Source organism: Pan paniscus, chromosome 1 (assembly GCF_029289425.2).
Source record: "Pan paniscus chromosome 1, NHGRI_mPanPan1-v2.0_pri, whole genome shotgun sequence".
In the NCBI taxonomy this organism is placed as follows: domain Eukaryota; kingdom Metazoa; phylum Chordata; class Mammalia; order Primates; family Hominidae; genus Pan; species Pan paniscus.
The window spans coordinates 6,628,180-6,647,262 of NC_073249.2; the positions used below are offsets into that span (position 1 = coordinate 6,628,180).

General features: G+C 42.8%; 1 protein-coding gene across 2 annotated transcripts in view; it reads left to right on the forward strand.

The window, feature by feature from the left end:
- PLD5 (phospholipase D family member 5) overlaps positions 1 to 19,083 on the forward strand; it is a 446,454-nt gene that overhangs the window by 5,427 nt on the left and 421,944 nt on the right. The window contains exon 1 of one of the 2 annotated variants that reach the window (XM_034949839.3): positions 441 to 1,058. The exons of the other annotated variant lie outside the window; for it this stretch is intronic. Within the exon in view, the coding sequence (XP_034805730.1) occupies positions 870 to 1,058 (189 nt within the window). The 5' untranslated portion in view covers positions 441 to 869. Of the gene's footprint in view, positions 1 to 440; positions 1,059 to 19,083 lie in introns of those variants that run through there. 2 annotated transcript variants of the gene reach the window in all.

Below are 19,083 nucleotides of genomic sequence, written 5' to 3' on the forward strand. Positions count from 1 at the left end.
GGTGGGAAGTTAGTGAACTTTCAGAATGGGGGAAGGCGCAGCCCAAGCGAGCCGGGGGCAGGGTGAGGGGGCGCCGCTGGATAGAGATGGGGGAAGGGCGGAGGTGGTTTCCTGAGTGTCTCCCTCCGGAGCCATCCCCGCGCTCAGCCAGCAGGACCGAGGAGGCGCGGAGACGGCGCTCACTTCTCCCCTCGCCTGCCGGCTTTCCAGTAAAGATGCGCCAGGGAGAGGTGTAGCCTGCTCGGGAAAGGCGGGTGCGGAGCGGGAGCGCGGCCGCCCGGGCCTGGGCGCGGCGGGAGGGGCGGCGGCCGGGCTCGCAGCCCTTGGCCCCGCGGCGGGCGGCGGCGGCTCCTCACTGCACCAACCTGCAGGCGCGGGCTGGCTGGGCCAGCCGCGGCCCCTCCCACCGCACCCCACCCCCGCCGCCGCCGCCGCCGCCGCCCCGGGAGCCGGCCCGGGTCCCAGTAGGTGCCGCAAGGAGCCGGCGAGCGGAGCGCCCGCTCGGGACCGCAGCCGCCGGGCGACGTCGCCGCCGCACCGGGCACTTCTGTCTCCCCGGAGCAGGTTCCCTTCCCTCCCTGTCCCCTCTCGTCCCCCTTCTCCCCGTCCGTCCCCCTCCGCCCCCGCCCCTGCCCGCACCTCGCCCTCCCTCCTTCCGCCCCGCGCCTCCCGCGATCGCCCCCTCCCGCCCGGCCGCGCTCCCAGCTGGCGCTCAGCACCCCGCGCTGCCCGCGCCCGCTCGCTCCTCCAGCTCAGTCTCCAGCTCCACCTCCGGCTCCCGCTGGGCCTCCCGCTCCCGCTCCGCGCCCGGCTCCCCGCGCGCCCGTCCCGAGTCCGCTGCTCGCCGGCGGCCGCCCGGTCATGTCAGGATGGAGATCCGGCAGCACGAGTGGCTCTCGGCCTCCCCCCATGAGGGCTTCGAGCAGATGAGGCTCAAAAGCCGCCCCAAGGAGCCCTCCCCAAGCCTGACCCGAGTGGGCGCGAACTTCTACAGCAGCGTCAAGCAGCAGGACTACAGCGCCAGCGTCTGGCTTCGGAGGAAAGACAAGCTGGAGCACGTAAGGGCGACTCGCTCCCGGGGGCCTCGGCCAGGCACCTGCCGCATGCACCCTCCCCGTGGTGGTGGCATGAGCGCGCGCGGGGAGCGGGGGGCAGGCGAGGGGATCCTGGCAGGCGCCCGCATCCTAGGTCGGATTCGGGGGCTTCTCTGCCTGCAGTTTCTTGCCTTAATGACCGGGCTGCGGGGAGGGGAGGGCAGGTTCCCTTTCAGGCTCTTGGTCCCTGCCGACCCGACCTGCCCACCTGCGTCTCCCGGTAGGGTTCATTTGCACGGGGTTCTGGAGGTGCCTGTGCAGAGTGAGCACGAAGGAGAAGTGCCACCAGCGTGGCTCCGAGCAACCCGGCGTTGCATGGTAGTGGGCTTTAGAGCGGCGTTTGCCCGCGTCTTTGGGGGCTGTTTTACTCAGTCCAAAAACTAGCAAATTAACGAATGAGTAAAGTTGGCGCCGCTAGCGACCAGCGTGGACCCGCGCACAAGCCATTAGAGTTTTTTGCAGAGTGTCCGCTGGGATGAGCAGTTGGTGATCCTCTCTACTTGAGCCCAACTAAGGAGGGATTTGCGCGTTGCAAGGAGAAAGGCTAAAAGCGAGCGGATCGTCGGGTTCCCCAGAAATCCTCCCCTCTGGAGGGTGGGAGCCGGTGAGAGGGGACCTCTACTCCCAAGGAGTGCCGACTTCACGCGAAGTGAATTGGCTCTGGAGTTGAGCTCCTAAGGCTTGCTATTTTGAAAGAAAAAAAAAAACCTAAAAAGGCGTTTAGTGGATCCACAGTTTCAAATTTGATCCATCAGCATCTTCTTAAACCAAATGTTAAAATTAAACTAAGAGAATTATCTCAAGAGTGCAGCACAACTAGCTAAGGAGAAGATGCTATTTCTCCCTGCAGAGCTGCAGAATCCAAATTGAGTCTGCTAATGGAATGTGGAGGTTTCCTTGTATTTGGGTCAGGACGCCAACAATGATAAAAAAGATAAGACCAAGAACTGGAACTCACGCATTTCCAGCTGCTGCACCGACCTGCTTCCCATCTGCCCCCCAAAGCACTCCTCCTGGGCTCTGCAGCACCAACAGGCTTCTTCCCAGGAGGAAACACGCGAAGAAGGGGCATTTCTCTATTATAATAATCTGAAAGGAAGGTCTGTGCCTGCTTTCTGAGGGCCTGATGAAGTCATTGAAAACTCTAATATGAAGCTTTGAGTTGGATAACAGCACTATTTTATGTGTAAAGAGCCATTTGCTAATGTCAAAGGGATGCCTCATATCCTTAAGACCATGGAAGTCGCTGAAGGTTTCTAGGATGGCAAGTTGTTTGAAAGGCAACGTATCCATTAAACATGCCCTCTCCAGAATTAGTGAAGGGGCTGGTAGTGTTATTAGTTTAAAGGGGGCAAACAGCATCTTTATGCATTACATGCAAAGAGCATGTAATCAACCAATGATGTGGCTGATTTTAGTATCAGGGATAACAGTCTAGCCTTGGGAGGGTGATAGAACATATCTTCGTTTTAGTTTCACTCTGAATGTATGTTCTTTTGCAGTTTGTGCTTTTAGCTGGTCTATTTCCTTTATTCTCTTACTGAAAATCAGTAGTGCAGCCTTCTATGACTATGTCTTGAGTCATGAGCGGTGCACGCATTATACTTAAATGCTTTCTCACTTTTAGATTTTCATTGAAAGTATCAAGTCATACCATGTGTGCCACAGCAGTCTCACCTTTCTGCATGAGTATGGGATGCTCAGCCTCCTCTGAGGATTGGAGACCAGGGAAAGGAAGATGTGGTTATTTGAAAGCATGTGAGCGTCTATGCTTTCTTCTTCACTCAGATACTCCAAAAGAGAGCATTGCATTCATTTTTAAAAAAATCATTCTTCTCATTTGATATTTAAATCAGTGTAGCATTTGTTTTACTTTTTCAACTACATTTAATGAGAGATGCATGTATCTATTCTGATGTTTTTCTCTACACACCCTTTCAATTAGAAAGGGGGCTTTAAATAAATTTCTTGGTGGTATTCTCTTGCTCCTTTGAAACATCACAAACATTTTTAATGAATTAATATTAATGAAAGTGCTATGAAAAATTAAATTAGTATACAAATATAAATTTTTTTTGAATTCAAGAGCTAGTTGTTTATAATATACGTCATGTTGAATGCACTATAATATTTCAGGTAGTTTGATGGTAATTTCTAATAGAAATTAATGTTTGAGATGTCAAAAACCTGTAACAAATGTAACCTGGTATCATTGCTACAGAAAGCATGAAAATCTAATGTTGACTTCATTGTAAACAACATTCTGAACATATATGGTACCTTCTGATTCATATGTTGCAGGGATTAGGATGAGTGTGTCATGTGAAATTCAAAGGTGATATATGGTAGTTTAAAAACACCCTTCTGGTCTGTCTAATCAAATGGATGGCCACTTTTTTATGATGTTGAAAAAATAAATTAATAATTATGATGGAGCTCATATGCCTGAAAACAGCCTACTCAGTTATTTTGCTGGTGTTTTAAAAGCCAATCTAAGTATTAAGGAAATAAATAAGTTATGACTTCAAATGACACACATATTTGGTCATCATAATAACAGAATTCCCCTGAAATGAAATGTGGCAGTGTGTGGGCTCTGTCCAGACTTCAGAGGGACAGATTAATTTGAAAGTCAATCATGTGAGATAAAGCAGACAACCAAAGAATGGATTTCCACCCACTTTGCTAAAAGTGAGAATAATTTATTTCTTCTTTTCTGATTTAAAGGCTCCTGGGCCAATTCTCAGGTTGGACAAGAAAAAATGACCTGAATTAGTTGAGGATTGGAATCAATCTTTAAATATGGTTCCTGTCACTGGATGGTCGACACTTAAGATGAACACTTACTAAGAAATAAATGTTTATAGGGAATCATTCCATACTAAAATAATGAATGAGAAGCTGCGAGGAAGTCGTGTTTTGTAACAAGAATTCTGGACTTTGAATTCCACTTTGAAATTTCAGGAAAAAGTAAAATTGCTGGCTATACACAGAATGTTGTATTATTAGTTACAAATAATGCTCTTGGTTGTTAAAATCTTTTGTTTCCTGTTCTGCTTCATAATGTCCAGAGCTTTGGAAGGCATTAGGCTTGGGAAACAGTGGAAGTTCTGTTCTCTGTAGGATCCTGTATTTACTTTAGGTCTAATGTAAAAGTGAAGGATTCTGGTCCAGCAAAGCAAGAGGAGCAAGGGACTACTTCCAAACCCCCTAATCCACCCCTGCTCTTGCAGCCTCCCTAGGGCTGGGTTGCTTTGGAGGTAACCATTTAATAAGATGTGACTATCCCAGAGGATAACATGGCGTTAGGCTGGCATCCTTTGGTGCTGTATGCTTTTTTGAACATTTTTCTTTTTTAAAGGGGGAGAGATGCAAAGCCCACTCTACTTTGTTGCCTGGTTTTATGCCAGCTGCACTGTACGGAGGTTTCCTGGTGCTATTTATGAAGATGGAGATGCCTTATTTTCTCTCCTACTTATTCAATTAGCTCCTGTCAAAGTGTGGTTAAGAGTAGGAGCTCTGGTAAGAGGGATCTGGGTTTAGACTTTGATATCATTTCTTATTAATTCTGTGGGCAAAGGGCTCACAGTTACCAAGATGCACAACTGTGTTCCCCCTTAGAGAAGTCGCTGGTTTGCCATGATGAAACAAGACAATCCATGTCTGTAGTGCAGGAACGAACATTCTCCAAATGTCAGAGACTCGGACACCACAAAAGTATACTTTCCACTCACATATCTCACCTGTGCCTATTGGCTGGGGACCATCCTCATCTTGGTTGCCTTCCCCAATGGAAGCTCCATTCTGATATTGTTTTTGTGGCTGCCAAAGCAGCTAAAGAGCAGTTGGAAAATCATGTAATGATTTAGGCTTTCAATGCTTCCGCCCAGAAATCATCCATTCATATGACTCATGTGTATTGGCCAAAGAAAGGTTCATGGTCAAGGCTCACTTCCAGAGTAGCACAAGGGGATCCAACTAAGACCCAGAAGAAAGGGAACATCTGTGACCAACTCTCACAAGACTGCTGCAGCATACAAAGCACTTAGTGCAGTGTTTGGCCTGTATTAAATGCTCAATACACAGTAACTGTAGGTATATGACTTCTCATGTGCTGCCTGGCTCTCGGGCTGAGTCCTCTCACTCCGCCCAAAGAGCTTCCAGATTTCAAATTTGAGATCAGCCTGTATGATGATCCTGGACGCTAAGTGAGTGGTCCTTTGGTCGGCAAGGCTGGCTCACTGTCTTGGGCCTGTTATGCTGTCTGTTTGCCTGCCTTCCCATCCATCATCTGGGGGCCTGACTCTTCTTGGCTAGTGGGGCCCTTGCTTGCTCTGTGGCTGGCCATTCTGAGGCTGACTTTTCTGGTTCTCACTCTCTCAGCTGGTCCCGCTAGCAGAGACAAACTCCTTGTCCTCTCTCCAACCTCTGCTTCTCTTCCCAGCTTGTGCTGGTGGAATTAAGTCAAGCAACATTTCATTTACCTGCAGGATGTCTCAGAAAGCCCATTTAAATTTGAAAGAGAAAGCAGAAGACAGATTTGGTAAATCATAAAAGCAGAATCCTTAATGTTCTCACCTGTAGTGAGCCGTAGTATCTTGATTTATTTAGTAAGTGCCTCACACTTAAAAAAATGGTTGTCTCCTCTAAGTGTGAATTTGCACCTACTTAAACAGAGTTTATGTTACCAGTGAATAGTAAATAAATGCCAAGTGCACACTTGCCTCCTGGAATAAATTGTTTACATGAGGAGCAAAGGATAAATGGATTGGAGCACACTTGGTCACAGCGGTCTAGGCTCATATTATGTAATGCCATTTTTGTCCCACGGAGCAGATCCATGAAAATACTGTACCCCACAGAGTGGATCCGTAAAGCGCCAGAAGACAGAGTTCAACCTAAGGGAATGAATCTTTAAAATGTTCCCTTAAAAATCCAACAAACAAACAAAGAGTCTGGCAAATGCTTAAGAACATTAACATTTACTGGGATCATTTCCTGCGGTTTTAGATAAACAACACAGACAAGCTATAGGTGGAGGCAGGATTCTCTGCCGCCTCCAACTCATCAGTCAAGACATGAAAGTTTAGATGTCTCATGAGTGTCTTCCAGTGGATCTCAGGGCATGTCCATCACTGTCCTTGTCACCACTACAGTCGACATATATCTACCCGCTAATGGACTTCTCTCACTGCAGGTTGACATTGCAGTGTCTTTTGAAGAATTTTTGGTTTCTATGAACTCTCTTGGGTGTGGCTTGACTTATTTTAACATAATCATAGGGACATATCATATTTAATATATTTAATTTGAGAAGCTCTAGATGATTGAATATAAGTTTTCTTTTTCATCTCTTCTTCCGTATAATAGCTACATGCCAATTTCTGGCTAGTTTCTCTAAAAGTTTTTACTTCTCTCTATAGACTTCTATAACTATCCCAGGTTTAAACTTAAGTAACAGTTTTTAGTTCTTAGTTCTTCTCCAAATAAATCTGATGAGTCCTTTGAATTCTGGGACATGGCAGTAATTGTAATAAGTTATGTTCTCTTACTGAATTGACTGATAGATGGCATAGTTAGACAGACGTGGAGTCTGTGGCACGATCTCACACCAGAAATGTTGCTTAAACTGTATATATTGAGGACATTAAAATTACCCAATTGCTTAAGATCCATTCCTGCACAGACTATGTGCTAAAAGTTTAGGGTACAACGTAAATGTTGAGGTGCAGTTGAAAGGTCAAACTGTGGCTGTTAAGAGATAGCCCTTTTAACCAAAAAAGCATGTTTAAATTTTACTCAGAAAGAAAAAGAGCCCAGTTTCTAAAATCACAAATCTAGCCCTTATGAAAGAGTTGAGTGAAGAATGAGGCAAACTTTCCCAGGTAGCCTTATCTGCATTGGAAAGTCTGACTGTGCCTGCCAGTTGAAGTCGGCCCAAGTTGAACTACCTGCCTGGGCATCATGGGACTGGATGTCATGACCATTGGGTGATAAATATATTTCTTTATCCTCCAGAGTAGGCAATGAGCCTTGTGTTTCACTGACTTGAGCTATTACTGTGCTCCTGCCAGTATGTTGTTAGGTCTGATCCAGCAATAACATGAGGAGTTAATTTGAGAGGATGGGACTCATTGACATAAAAAAAAAAAAAACCAACTGGCAAACTCATCAGTCACCAGATATTTACTGAGTGTCTTTCATGTGAAAGATAGTGTGTTAGGAAGCTGTGAGGTCTTTAATTCAACAAGCACTTATTTGACATATACTGTGTTATTAACAATGTTATTAAATACAAAGACCAGTGCAGGGTCCCTTCCCTGAAGATGTTTAAAGTTGTATAAACAGAGTTACAATATAATGGCAGTGTTATGATTAAATAGAAAAATGCAAACTATTAATAGTATAAGAATACTGCCTTCAAGGGACTGGTTGTTTAGATGATAAAGTATACTTAAAAGAAATAAGCAATGGATACTGTCATACATAACGATAATGTATCATAACAAAATTCATTTTATTCCAGTAATGCAAAGTTGATATGAAATTTGAAAATCAATTACTATATTTTATCATATTAATAGAATAAAAGAGTAAGACCATACAATTATCTCAACAGAGGAAGAAAAAGGATTTGATGAAATTGTGTACCCATGCATGATAACATTCTCAACTGACAAGAAATAAAAGCAATCATTACTATTCTGATAAACCATTTCTTTAAAAAGAATCACAGTTAATGGCGAACTATTGAAAAATTATCTGTGCAGATTGTGAGTGAGACAGAGATGTCCATGGTCATTGCTTTTAGTTGGCATTGTACGGAAGTAGTAGACAATACAATAAGGCAAGAAAAAGAAATGAAAATATACGAATTGAAAATGTGTAATGACATTATCACTATTAGCAGACAGTGCTAATAAATTTGAAAATACAAAATAAACTACAGATATACTTAATGAATTAATGCTGTCACTGGATTTATCAGGGCCACTGGATTCAAAGCCAATAGGCAAAATTTAGTTATTAGAAATTCCAGTCTAAAACTTAAAAACATTACTATTTACATTAACATAAATATGTCAAATACTTAGGAATAAATTTAATAAGAGCTGGTAAGACGTCTTTTTAATTCTCCCCTAAATTGACCTATAGAGTAGATCCATTTCCAATTAAAATGTCAACAAGTTTGTGTGTATGTGCATTGAAAAATGATTCTAAAATTTATATGGCAATGCAAAGGGCCAACAATAGCCAAGACAATCTTTAAAAAGAAGAACAAAGCCTGCTTCCAGGTATCAAAACTTATTCTAAAGCTAGATTAATTAAAGCAGTGTGGTATTGGTGCAAGGATAAACAAATGGATCAACTGACAAACTAGACAGTGCAGAAACAGACCTGTGCAGATAGAGATACTTGATTTATGACAAAAGTGACTCTGTAATGCAGTGGGAAAGAGATAATCTTTTCAGAAAAGGGTGCTGGGTCAGTTGCATATCCACATTAAAATACATATTCATTTATGTTTTAATATGAATCAGTTTAATATGAGTTGTAAACCTAAATTGGAAAGTGAAATGAGGCTTCTAGAACAAATGTAATTAAAAAATTCTTCATCAACTTGACTAAGGAAAAATTTTGAAGCAGTTTTAATAATCCCAATTTATTAGATTAGTAAACTGGACTATATTAGAAGTAAGTGCTTTTGTCTATAAAATATTTGATTAACAGCATGAGAGACAAGTCACAAAGTAGAAGGATATGTATATATATATATATAATTTAACTTTAGAAGAATATATTTTTAGCACACACTCTGACAAAGAGTTTTAATCCAGGATATGTAAAGAGCACCTACAAATCAATAAGAAAAATATAGACAGCCCAACAGAAAAGTGAGGAAGACACTTGAACAGGAACTTCACAAAAGAGGATAATCAGATGGGCAGTAAATGCATGAAAAGGTGCTTGATGACATTAGTTATCAAGGAAGTACAAAATTCAAACGAAATTATACATCATTATTCAAACACAAGAATGGCTGAAATTAAAATAAAATAATTGACAGTGACCAAAGTATTGATGAAAATGGGGAGCATCTGTAGCTCTCATAACTTCTGGTAGGACTTCATTCATAGCTGCTTTGGAAAACTGTTTGCAGTATCTACTACGTTAAACACATCTTTTTATATTTTGACCTATAAAATTTAAATTCTATGTATATATCAAATAAATGTGTGCTCAGGTTAACGAAAGACATATACACAAATGCTTACTGAAGCATTATTTTAGTTGTTCACAGTAGGATGCATCCCTAATATCCAACTATAGTTGAATGGACAATGTATTGTAGTTTATCCATACAGTGTAATACATTGAGCATTGAAAAGAGATTTTATATATATCTATTGCATCTGCATGCAATAATGTGAATGACTCTTTCAGGCATTATAATGAACGAAAGAAGACAGACATAGACAGTATGATTCCATTTATGTCAAGAAACAGGCAAAGCTGGCCAGGCGTGGTGGCACACGCCTGTAATCCCAGCACTTTGGAAGGCCGAGGTAGGTGGATCACCTGAGGTCAGCAGTTTGAGACCAGCCTGACCAACATGGTGAAACCCCATCTCTACTAAATACAAAAAAATTAGCTGAGTGTGGTGGCACATGCCTGTAATCCGAGCTAGTTGGGAGGCTGAGACAGGAGAATCGCTTGTATCTGGGAGGTGGAGGTTGCAGTGAGCCAAGATTGTGCCATTGCACTCCAGCCTGGGCAACAGTAGTGATACACACACACACTCTCTCTCTCACACACACACACACACGCACACAAAAAGGCAAAGCTGAAGCATGGAACTAGGACTCAGAATTAGCGATTACTTCTGAGGGTAAAATGGGCACGAAGGAGGCTTCTGGGGAGCTAATACTGTTCTATCTCTATTTTTAGGTGTTGGTTACGAAGTAAACATTTACAGAGCTATACACAGAAGATTTGCATCTTTATGTAGATTTCCATGATAGTTTACGAAAAATAAATAAAATGTGTACAGTGCCCTTAGCCTTGCTTACTGCTTCTCTCCATCTATACCTCCTCAGACTCTATGCTTCTCCTGTCCTCTCTAACCCATGGAGGTCTTTGTCCTTGATGTTCTCTGTCACTGTTGTCTTCATGTGGGTGACTGCTGCTTGTCACCTCCCCCTCTATGGCTTCCTGGGTCCTTCCCTCTCCTCACCTCCCCATCTGCTTTAGACAACCTTCCCTGTTATCCCATTGCACATAAGACACTGTATCTAGTTAGATCTTTATTTGCCTTTCCCACTAAACTACTCACTCTTTAATAAATTCTCTTTTTTAGTAGAACATCTATATTTTATTCAACAGGAGGGAAGATAAAACATTCTTTTTTTTTTCTTTTTGACTTTTTTCAACTTTTATTTTAGGTCTTGAGGGGGTACATGTGAAGGTTTGTTACATGGGTAAACACATGTCACGGGGATTTGTTGTATCATATTTCATCACCAGGTCTTAAGCCCGGTACCCAGTAGTTATCTTTTCTGGAGTTCCTTCCAGGAGCAATTGTTTAGTGAACTGTGACCTTCTTGCTTCAGAGACCTTAAATCATGCCTTGTCCAGAGAAGGATATCAAGGAAGGCCTCACTCTTGGTGATGGTTCGTACTGGCTTAAGGACCTGGAGGAAGAGCTGCCAGTTGTAGGACTGGTCTGAATTAAGACTTTTGAGCAGAATCTGGACAGCCAAAAACTGTTTGGGAGAGCAGTGACTTAACAAGTATATCTGGGGACAGAGTTTATTTAAGGAAGAATTCGGTGTAAAAACACCCACAATGGTAGATTAATGGGCTTGAGGACTTGGAAGATACTGGGCTTTATTCTGTAAGCAAAGGGGAGATATTTGAATACATACTTTATTTGAAAAGCCCAGGTTTCAGAAAATGTGGTGGCATGCAGTGTTGAGGAATGAGAGCCTAGAATTGGGGAGACCAGTGTAGCATCTTTTTTAGTGGTCCATATAGGAATTGTGAAAAGGGAAGTAAAAAGAGGTGATGGAAGTAGAAAACTAATGAGGCACCGATGCAAGAAGTATTGTAAAATAAGAGCTCATGGGACTTGCTGTTGAATTGGATCTGGTGAGTCTGAGCAAGCTCATTCATTCAGGAAACGTTTATTGAGTGCCACGGATGTGCCAGAAGTTGTGATTGGCATGATGGACACAAGAATGAACAGGGAAAATTCCAAAGACTACTTGAGAGTTGGAATTCTGCTCTTTGTATCTTGGACCCACGCCATTGTTATGGTCTTGATTCATATTATCCATCTTTGTGTGATTATAATTAACAAACATTCCAATACCTACTGCCTACAGGAAGTTGAGCTTCAGACTTCGGAAGATTCAGCATATATGAGTGGGCCTTTGGCCTCGGGTTACTTATGATCTGGTTGTCTTTCAAGACTCAATTTACATGTCATCATTTCTAAACCTAAAACCTGGTTGGGTGTCCCTCCTATGTGGTCCCATAACACCATGGACAGCATAACCCTTAACAATACTGTTTTTTTTTTTAATTGGCTGTCTATCTTCTGCCCTCAATGGAAAGTTTTTGAGGGCAGCAGTTGTGTCTTATAAGAATGTACTGTTAATGCCAAGCACAGTGCCTGGTAGATGCCTAATATTGATTAACTTGACTATTGAAACAGCAAGTGAATGAATGAATGAATGAATGTGTGTTGAGTGAGACAGGGCTTAGACCCTTGAGTGAAAGAATAAGATGGCATATGCTACCTGCCAGATGAATGCTACAGATGTTATATGCAACGAAAATTCACTGGAGGCTGAGTGCAGGTGACTCAGGCCTGTAATTCCAGCACTTTGGGAGGCTGGACTGGGAGGATCGCTTGAGATTAGGAGTTTGAGACCAGCCTGGAAAACATAGTGAGATCCTGTCTCTACAAAAAATTAAAAAAATTAGCCAGGCGTGGTAGCATGTGTCTGTATGCCTGTAGTCCCAGCTACTCAGGAGGCTAAGGTGGGAGGATTACTTGAACCCAGGAGGACGAGACTGCAATTAGCCATGATTGTGCCACCACACTCCAGCCTGGGCAACAGAGTGAGACCCTGTCTCCAAAAAAAAAAAAAGAAAAAATAAAAAAGAATTCAGTGGAAAGACACCTCAGGTTTGCATGAGAAACTACTGATTAGGCATTCACACAGTTGTAATTGTCAGATGAAGAAGGTAATATACAAGGCTGCATCTGAACCCTCCCACAGGTTGAGATTTCATTGATTTTCTCCTGAGACTTGGGAAATGGAGTCACTTTAGTGATCTATGTCAATATCCAATGTTATTGTTTATGGTAGACTGTTTTGGGAGTTTCAACTTCCATATGTCTCCATTTTCATTAGTCTGGAGGAGAACATTAACTTTTTAAATTTTTCCTGAGTACATTGTTCTAGCTTGTTGCCTTGCCTGAATCTGCTGGCTCATTATTTAGCTCCTGCCCTGCTGTGGCTGAGTGCACTTGATCAGAGACGGTAAGACACTCTGCAGCAGGGAATGTGTCAAACCCACCAAAATAATATATATATATATTTTTTGAGATGGAGTCTCTGTCACCCGGGCTGGAGTGCAGTGGCACGATCTTGGCTCACTGCAAGCTCTGCCTCTCAGGTTCACGCCATTCTCCTGCCTCAGCCTCCCGAGTAGCTGGGACTAGAGGCACCCGCCACCATGCCCGGCTAATTTTTTTTTTTTTTTGTATTTTTAGTAGAGACGAGGTTTCACCGTGTTAGCCAGGATGGTCTCGATCTCCTGACCTCGTGATCTGCCCGCCTTGGCCTCCCAAAGTGCTGGGATTACAGGCGTGAACCACCACACCCAACCAAACCCACCGAAATACTCTTAAAGGCCGGCCAGCCTTGATTATTAAGAATCTTCTACTCTGACTTTCTGACTCAACTGATTCCTAAGTTTTCCATTCCCTGAAATCCTTTCACTTTAATCCACGATATGTCCATGACATGTGCACACATTGCTAAGAGTCTGCCTATGAGATTCCCAATGTATCTTTCTATTAAACAAACTTTAATTTGGAATACCTTTAGATCTACAGGAAATTTGCAAACATAGTACAAGCATCTCCTATACACCTTTTTCCTGATTTGCATTTCCCCTAATGTGTTAACACCTCAACTCCACACTTTATTTGAATTTCACTAGTTTTTAAATTAATGTCCCTTTTCTGTTCCAGGATCTCATCCAAGATGCCACATTGCATTTAGTTGCCGTGTGTCCCTGGTCACCTCTTGTCCATGACAGTTTCTCAAGCTTTCCTTATTTTTCACCACCTTGACGGTTTAAAGGCATACAGATCAGGTCTTTTATAGAATGTCCCTCACTTTGTGCATGTCTGATTTTTTTTTTCATCATTAGACTGGGATTATGGGCTTTAGGATGGAGTACCACAGAGGTCAAGTGCACTTCTTGTCACATCATATCATGGCATACATGCTATTTACATGACATGATCGATGACGCTCATCTTTATCGTTTGGTGAAAGTAGTGTTTGCCATGTTTCTCACTATAAAGTTACTATTTTTCCCTTTCTACACTCTAATTTTTTGAAGCTAGACATGAAGTCCCACATCCCCACATTCAGCAACTCCTGGGCTAGGGAGTGATTGCATTTATTCTTTGTAATTTTTTGTAAGGAAGATTAGTCTATTTTCCCTCAATATCTTATTTATTCAAACCTTTATTTATATCAGTAGAACCCTGGGCCTCGGCCTCCTGAGTAGCTGGGACTACAGGCGCCTGCCACCCCGCCCAGCTATTTTCTTGTATTTTTAGTAGAGACGGGGTTTCACCGTGTTATCCAGGATGGTCTCGATCTCCTGACCTCATGATCCGCCCGCCTCGGCCTCCCAAAGTGCTGGGATTACAGGCGTGAGCCACTGCACCGGGCCCATTTGAACTTTTTATAAAACTCTTGAAATATCCTTAATTATAACCCCGGCCTGTAAACTCTCATTCAGATGATGGAGAGACATCTTCTACTAAGCAAATGACAGAGCAAGCTAAGTGGTACAGTGACTTTATGTAGTATCCTAATATAGTGTGTGTGTATGTGTGTGCATGCATGTGTGTACAGACACTTTCTTTGTACATACAGATATTGTTATTCTTTTCTTTCCAGCATGAGTGGTCTGTTGTTGGAGAATCATGTTCTGCACTTGGCAGTCATAATTCCATTCGTATTCCGTGGTTCCCCATTTGGCATTATTTTCCAACCTTTTTGTGTGTGTGTGTGTGTATGTGCTTAGAATATTTGGCCTGTGTGTGGGAAAGGGGTCTTCTATAGTCAGCCATCATGAGCCAAGACACTATTATCTGAGATTCAAATCTCTTTCAAAAACTGACTTGGAACTTTCCAGCACCAGCCCATTCATTCATACTAATAAAACATCTCCAATGAGAACCAAGAAAAGATGGATAAGAAGAGAAGGAAGTATGGTGGGGTAGGCATTGAAATGCTTCAAAAATCCAGCGCTCCAAGGCTGCTGCTAACTTTGGGTGGGGCGTTTCAGGAGTGTGAAAGTGTGAAGAATGTACATTTATCTCTGGAGCCCCTAGCTCTCATTTCAAGATGCTTTTTCTCCACACCGATCAGCCTGCTCGTGGTGCTGCTCCCAATAAGCCACCGAGTAATTCCTGTCTTCTCATCCTCCTGACTTCCTGGTCACACCAAGAGTGTTGGCCTATTGGGGGCTTATTCATAAGGGTATCCTATAAGCCAAAAAATGAAATTAATTATCATCATCATTGTGGCTTTTTTTCACTCTAGGGAATGTTACAAAATGAGGTAATAAGAAGACAACAATCCCCAGAGCTTTGTTGAAGGTGGTTTATGAAAAGGAGAGCTTTACTATCTCTCTGCCCATTTTCTTTAACAAAAAACAGATGAATTAGAAGGCCTCATGTCCTCTAAGTGTAAAGGAGGAAGAAAGAAAGGCAGGGGCCGCATGGGACAGATGGAATATCCCCGCTGATAACTAGCATTTATATTGACAAAACATCAATAATGAGCAGTGTACAAGGAGGAGTTCAAAAGAGGCAGGCATTTACCCTCTATGGCATTTATTTATTTATTAAAATGGAGTCTTGCTCTGTCACCCAGACTGGAGTGCAGTGGTGCAATCTCAGCTCACTGAAACCTCCACCTCCTGGGTTCAAGCAATTCTCCTGCCTCAGCCTCCCGAGTAGCTGGGACTACAGGTGCATGCCATCACGCCCGGCTAATTTCTTTTGTATTTTAGTAGAGATGGGGTTTCACCTTGTTGCCCAGGCTGGTCTCAAACTCCCGAGCTCAGGCAATCTGCCTGCCTCAGCCTCCCAAAGTGCTAGGATTACAGAAGTGAGCCACCACTCCCAGCCTATATATTTATTTTGAGACGGAGTCTTGCTCTGTCACCCAGGCTGGAGTGCAGTGACATGATCTTGGCTGACTGCAAACTCCACCTCCTGGGTTCAAGTGATTCTCCTGCCTCAGCCCCCTGAGTAGCTAAGATTACAGGCATGCACCACCATGCCTGGCTAATTTTTGTGTTTTTAGTAGAGATGGGGTTTTCCCACGTTGGCCAGGCTGACTTTGAGCTCCTGATCTCAAGTGATCCACCTGCCTTGGCCTCCCAAAGTTCTGGGATTACAGGCATAAGCCACCATGCCTGGCCCTCTATGGCTTTTAGATAGTTGTCTTATTATTTTATTAGGCTACTTTTTTTTTTCTATTTGGATATCTCACTTTACTTGACTTTTGTATTGGGTTTAGAATAACCGTCACAGGATTGGTATCGAGATGAAGGAAAGAAGTTGATGTGTCCAGGAAAAATGTGAGCGTTGAGGAGAACATATTCAGGCAAAAAGATTTGCAGACAGAGATGAGCTACTGGGAATGGTGAATGTACTGACCTTAGTGTACTCTTTTATTTCTTTCCTGTTTTTAAGAATGGGAGGATGTGCTTGTCGAAAGTACAGAGCGTGGTGAAGAGCTCCTCAATATGGCAACCCTGAAAGAGTCTTTGGGCTTCTGATGAGGAGTTGGAAATGGTATAGTTGGTCATTTCCATCTGGTCACCTAACAAAAAAAATTTTTTTTTTTGAGACGGAGTTTCACTCTTGTTGCCCAGGCTGGAGTACAATGGCACGATCTCAGCTCACTGCAGCCTCTACCTCCCGAGTTCAAGTGATTCTCCTGCCTCAGCCTCTCAAGTAGCTGGGATTACAGGTGCCCACCACCATGCCCAGCTATTTTTTTTTGCATTTTTAGTGGAGACAGGGTTTCACCATGTTGGCCAGGCTGGTCTTGAACTCCTGACCTCAGGTGATCCGCCCACCTCGGCCTCCCAAAGTGCTGGGATTACAGGCATGAGCCACTGTGCCCAGCCAAACACACATTTCTTTAGCTTAGAAACCTGCTACTGGTGAAAAGCTATTTGAATAGAATTGCTGGTCGGCATTGGAAAAAAAAAAAACAAAAAACAAACCAGATTTAAAAAGTCTTTACTGAGAAAACGACTTAAAAGGCAAACTTAATATCCGTGGAGAGAGAATAATTAGTCCTACAACCATTTATTAAATGTAATTACCACTAAAGTAATTAGGCCAGTATCTAGCCTCGAACCTATTCTGAATCTCAGGCTTGCTTATTTCCACACTAAAACACAACAAGATAAATGGGCTTTAAGATAAATTGTTGAGCTGTTATTTGGGCTTCTTATCTAGGAAAACATTTCCTTCCTGATATGAACAGAGTAGATTTCTAGTTGCGTTTGGAACTGTGTTGTTTTAGCCAATGGACCTGTTCGAAGAAGAAATAAACTTAATACAATCTTTGCCAGCTGTAATTTCAAGATTAGCTGTCCAGTTTGAGTAGGATATTCGGTAGATTGATTTATCCATTCATTAACATTTAATTCTATAGCTCAGGGCAGTCACCAATAAGGTATAGTTAACCACATGGATAATTTAACATTTTATTCACTGTCACTATTGCTATAGTAAAAGGACCATCATTATAACAAGGAAGGTTCTTTCCAGTGCAGCACCTTCCTAAGAAGAATTGGGGGTTTCAGCAAAACTCTATTGAAATGTAGAGGCTTGAATGACCTCCTGGCCTCAGTCACTTCTGCACAACATCCATGGTTCAGATTTGTGTCTCAAAAGTTTATGAAGTACCATATGAGATTGAATTTCAGGGTTGCTGGTAAAAAATTTAGACCAAATACATTAAATCCCCAAATGCCAAAGGCCTGCTGTTTTTACAGCTTTTCTTAATCAGAAACATTTTTTTCATGTGTGTGTTTTAAAATTTGTGGTGATCAGGGATCAAAAGAATTTCTAGGCATTAGTTTTGCTAAAGATTACTCTTCTAAGTAGCTTACCTGACTGGATAAAGTCCAGAGATAGACCCTTATATAACTGGGAAATGGTACTCTTGCCAAGGATGCCACTTCCTGCCGCCTGGGCTACCTCTCACCCTTGGCATGACACATGCTGCTACTGAGGATGGTGGTGGTGGCTCCCGCTGTGATCACCGTTAGTACCGCGTTGCTGTCCTATTGCTCTCATAGTCACTTGCAGATGCTGAATCTGGGACTGGTGCAGAGGCTGGCATTGCCTGAGCTCCCGCACATCCGCTTGGAAGCTGAACCATGCCAGTGCACTACGCCACTTTACTGGACTGGGAAGAATCTTTTCCCGTCCAGTATTTCGCTCCACACTGACCTCTTGGTTTCAAAGTAGCACTGCTTATGTTTCCAGCGACTTGAGGTTTTTCTGTGGAGATGAGCTTTACTGTTCCTGGGCCCCTTTTCTTTTCCTAGGACCTATTCCTTTATGGAGGCAAAGCTTTATGGTGGAATTGAGAGAGAAGAAATGTGTCTTTCTCACTGTTGCCCCTCTCTACCAGTGCCTGGGTTACATCCTGATTTCCTATTCTTCCATTTAGAATGCATGAATGCATTTTTTTTCCTAGGAAGCTCATTATTCCTCATGCTGCAGTCCTTAGCCCTTCTCTAGTATGTATAATTTCAACAGAGTCAGCCTGGGCTCAATCCTGAACTGCTCATATCTCTGTCTGGGAAGTTCATCTTCTTCCTTGAACTAAATAGCAAATGTGGATGCCTTAGTAAAGTGAGAGTATCACAGCCCAATCGTCCTTACACCCAAGCACCTCCAACTAGAGAATAGATAATATGTAACTTAAGTTTAATTTCCTAGATATAGATCACTAAGATGTATATACCTTCCCTCTTACTTTCAATTGGTTTATCATCCATGCAGCAAGGAGTAACCATCATTACTAACTTGCCAAAGGAAGCGTTGAACCTCTCGAGGTTCCTCCCAGTGTTAAAATTCTCTATGTAGATGCCTGTCACTTACTGGTTGTTTGGCAAATGAGTCTAACATGTATCAGAACTCTTAGTACTTTTATATGACTGGTAACGCCATTTCTCATAAGTTTTTGAGACAAAAATGGGAGCTTTTATACAGTCTGCAGCAAGTGCTATATATTTGTTTTTCACTTACTGGTTTTTATTCAAGTCTCTTTAATACTTTTCATTTTCAACTCCTACACTTGTGCTTGCACTGCTTTTATTATACCATAATTCTGCTTAGAGGTGCAGGTGGCAGTGGGTGAAGGAGGTAATGATTCCCCAGCAGGCTGGTTGGTCTGTGGATGTGGACATGATTGCAGTATAACTGCAATGAGAATACCCATGCCCCTCACCTCTGAGCTCCTTGAGCAACTTGAGGTCTGCCCTTGTCGTTCATCCTGAGGACCAATGATGCTATATTTAACGCACAGCTCAGAGGGTAGGTCTCCCTTTCTCTGGTCCATCACATGGAACCTTAAACTCCCATGAGATGACGTTGCAGAACCTTGCCATGATGCCTGTGGAATACAATAAA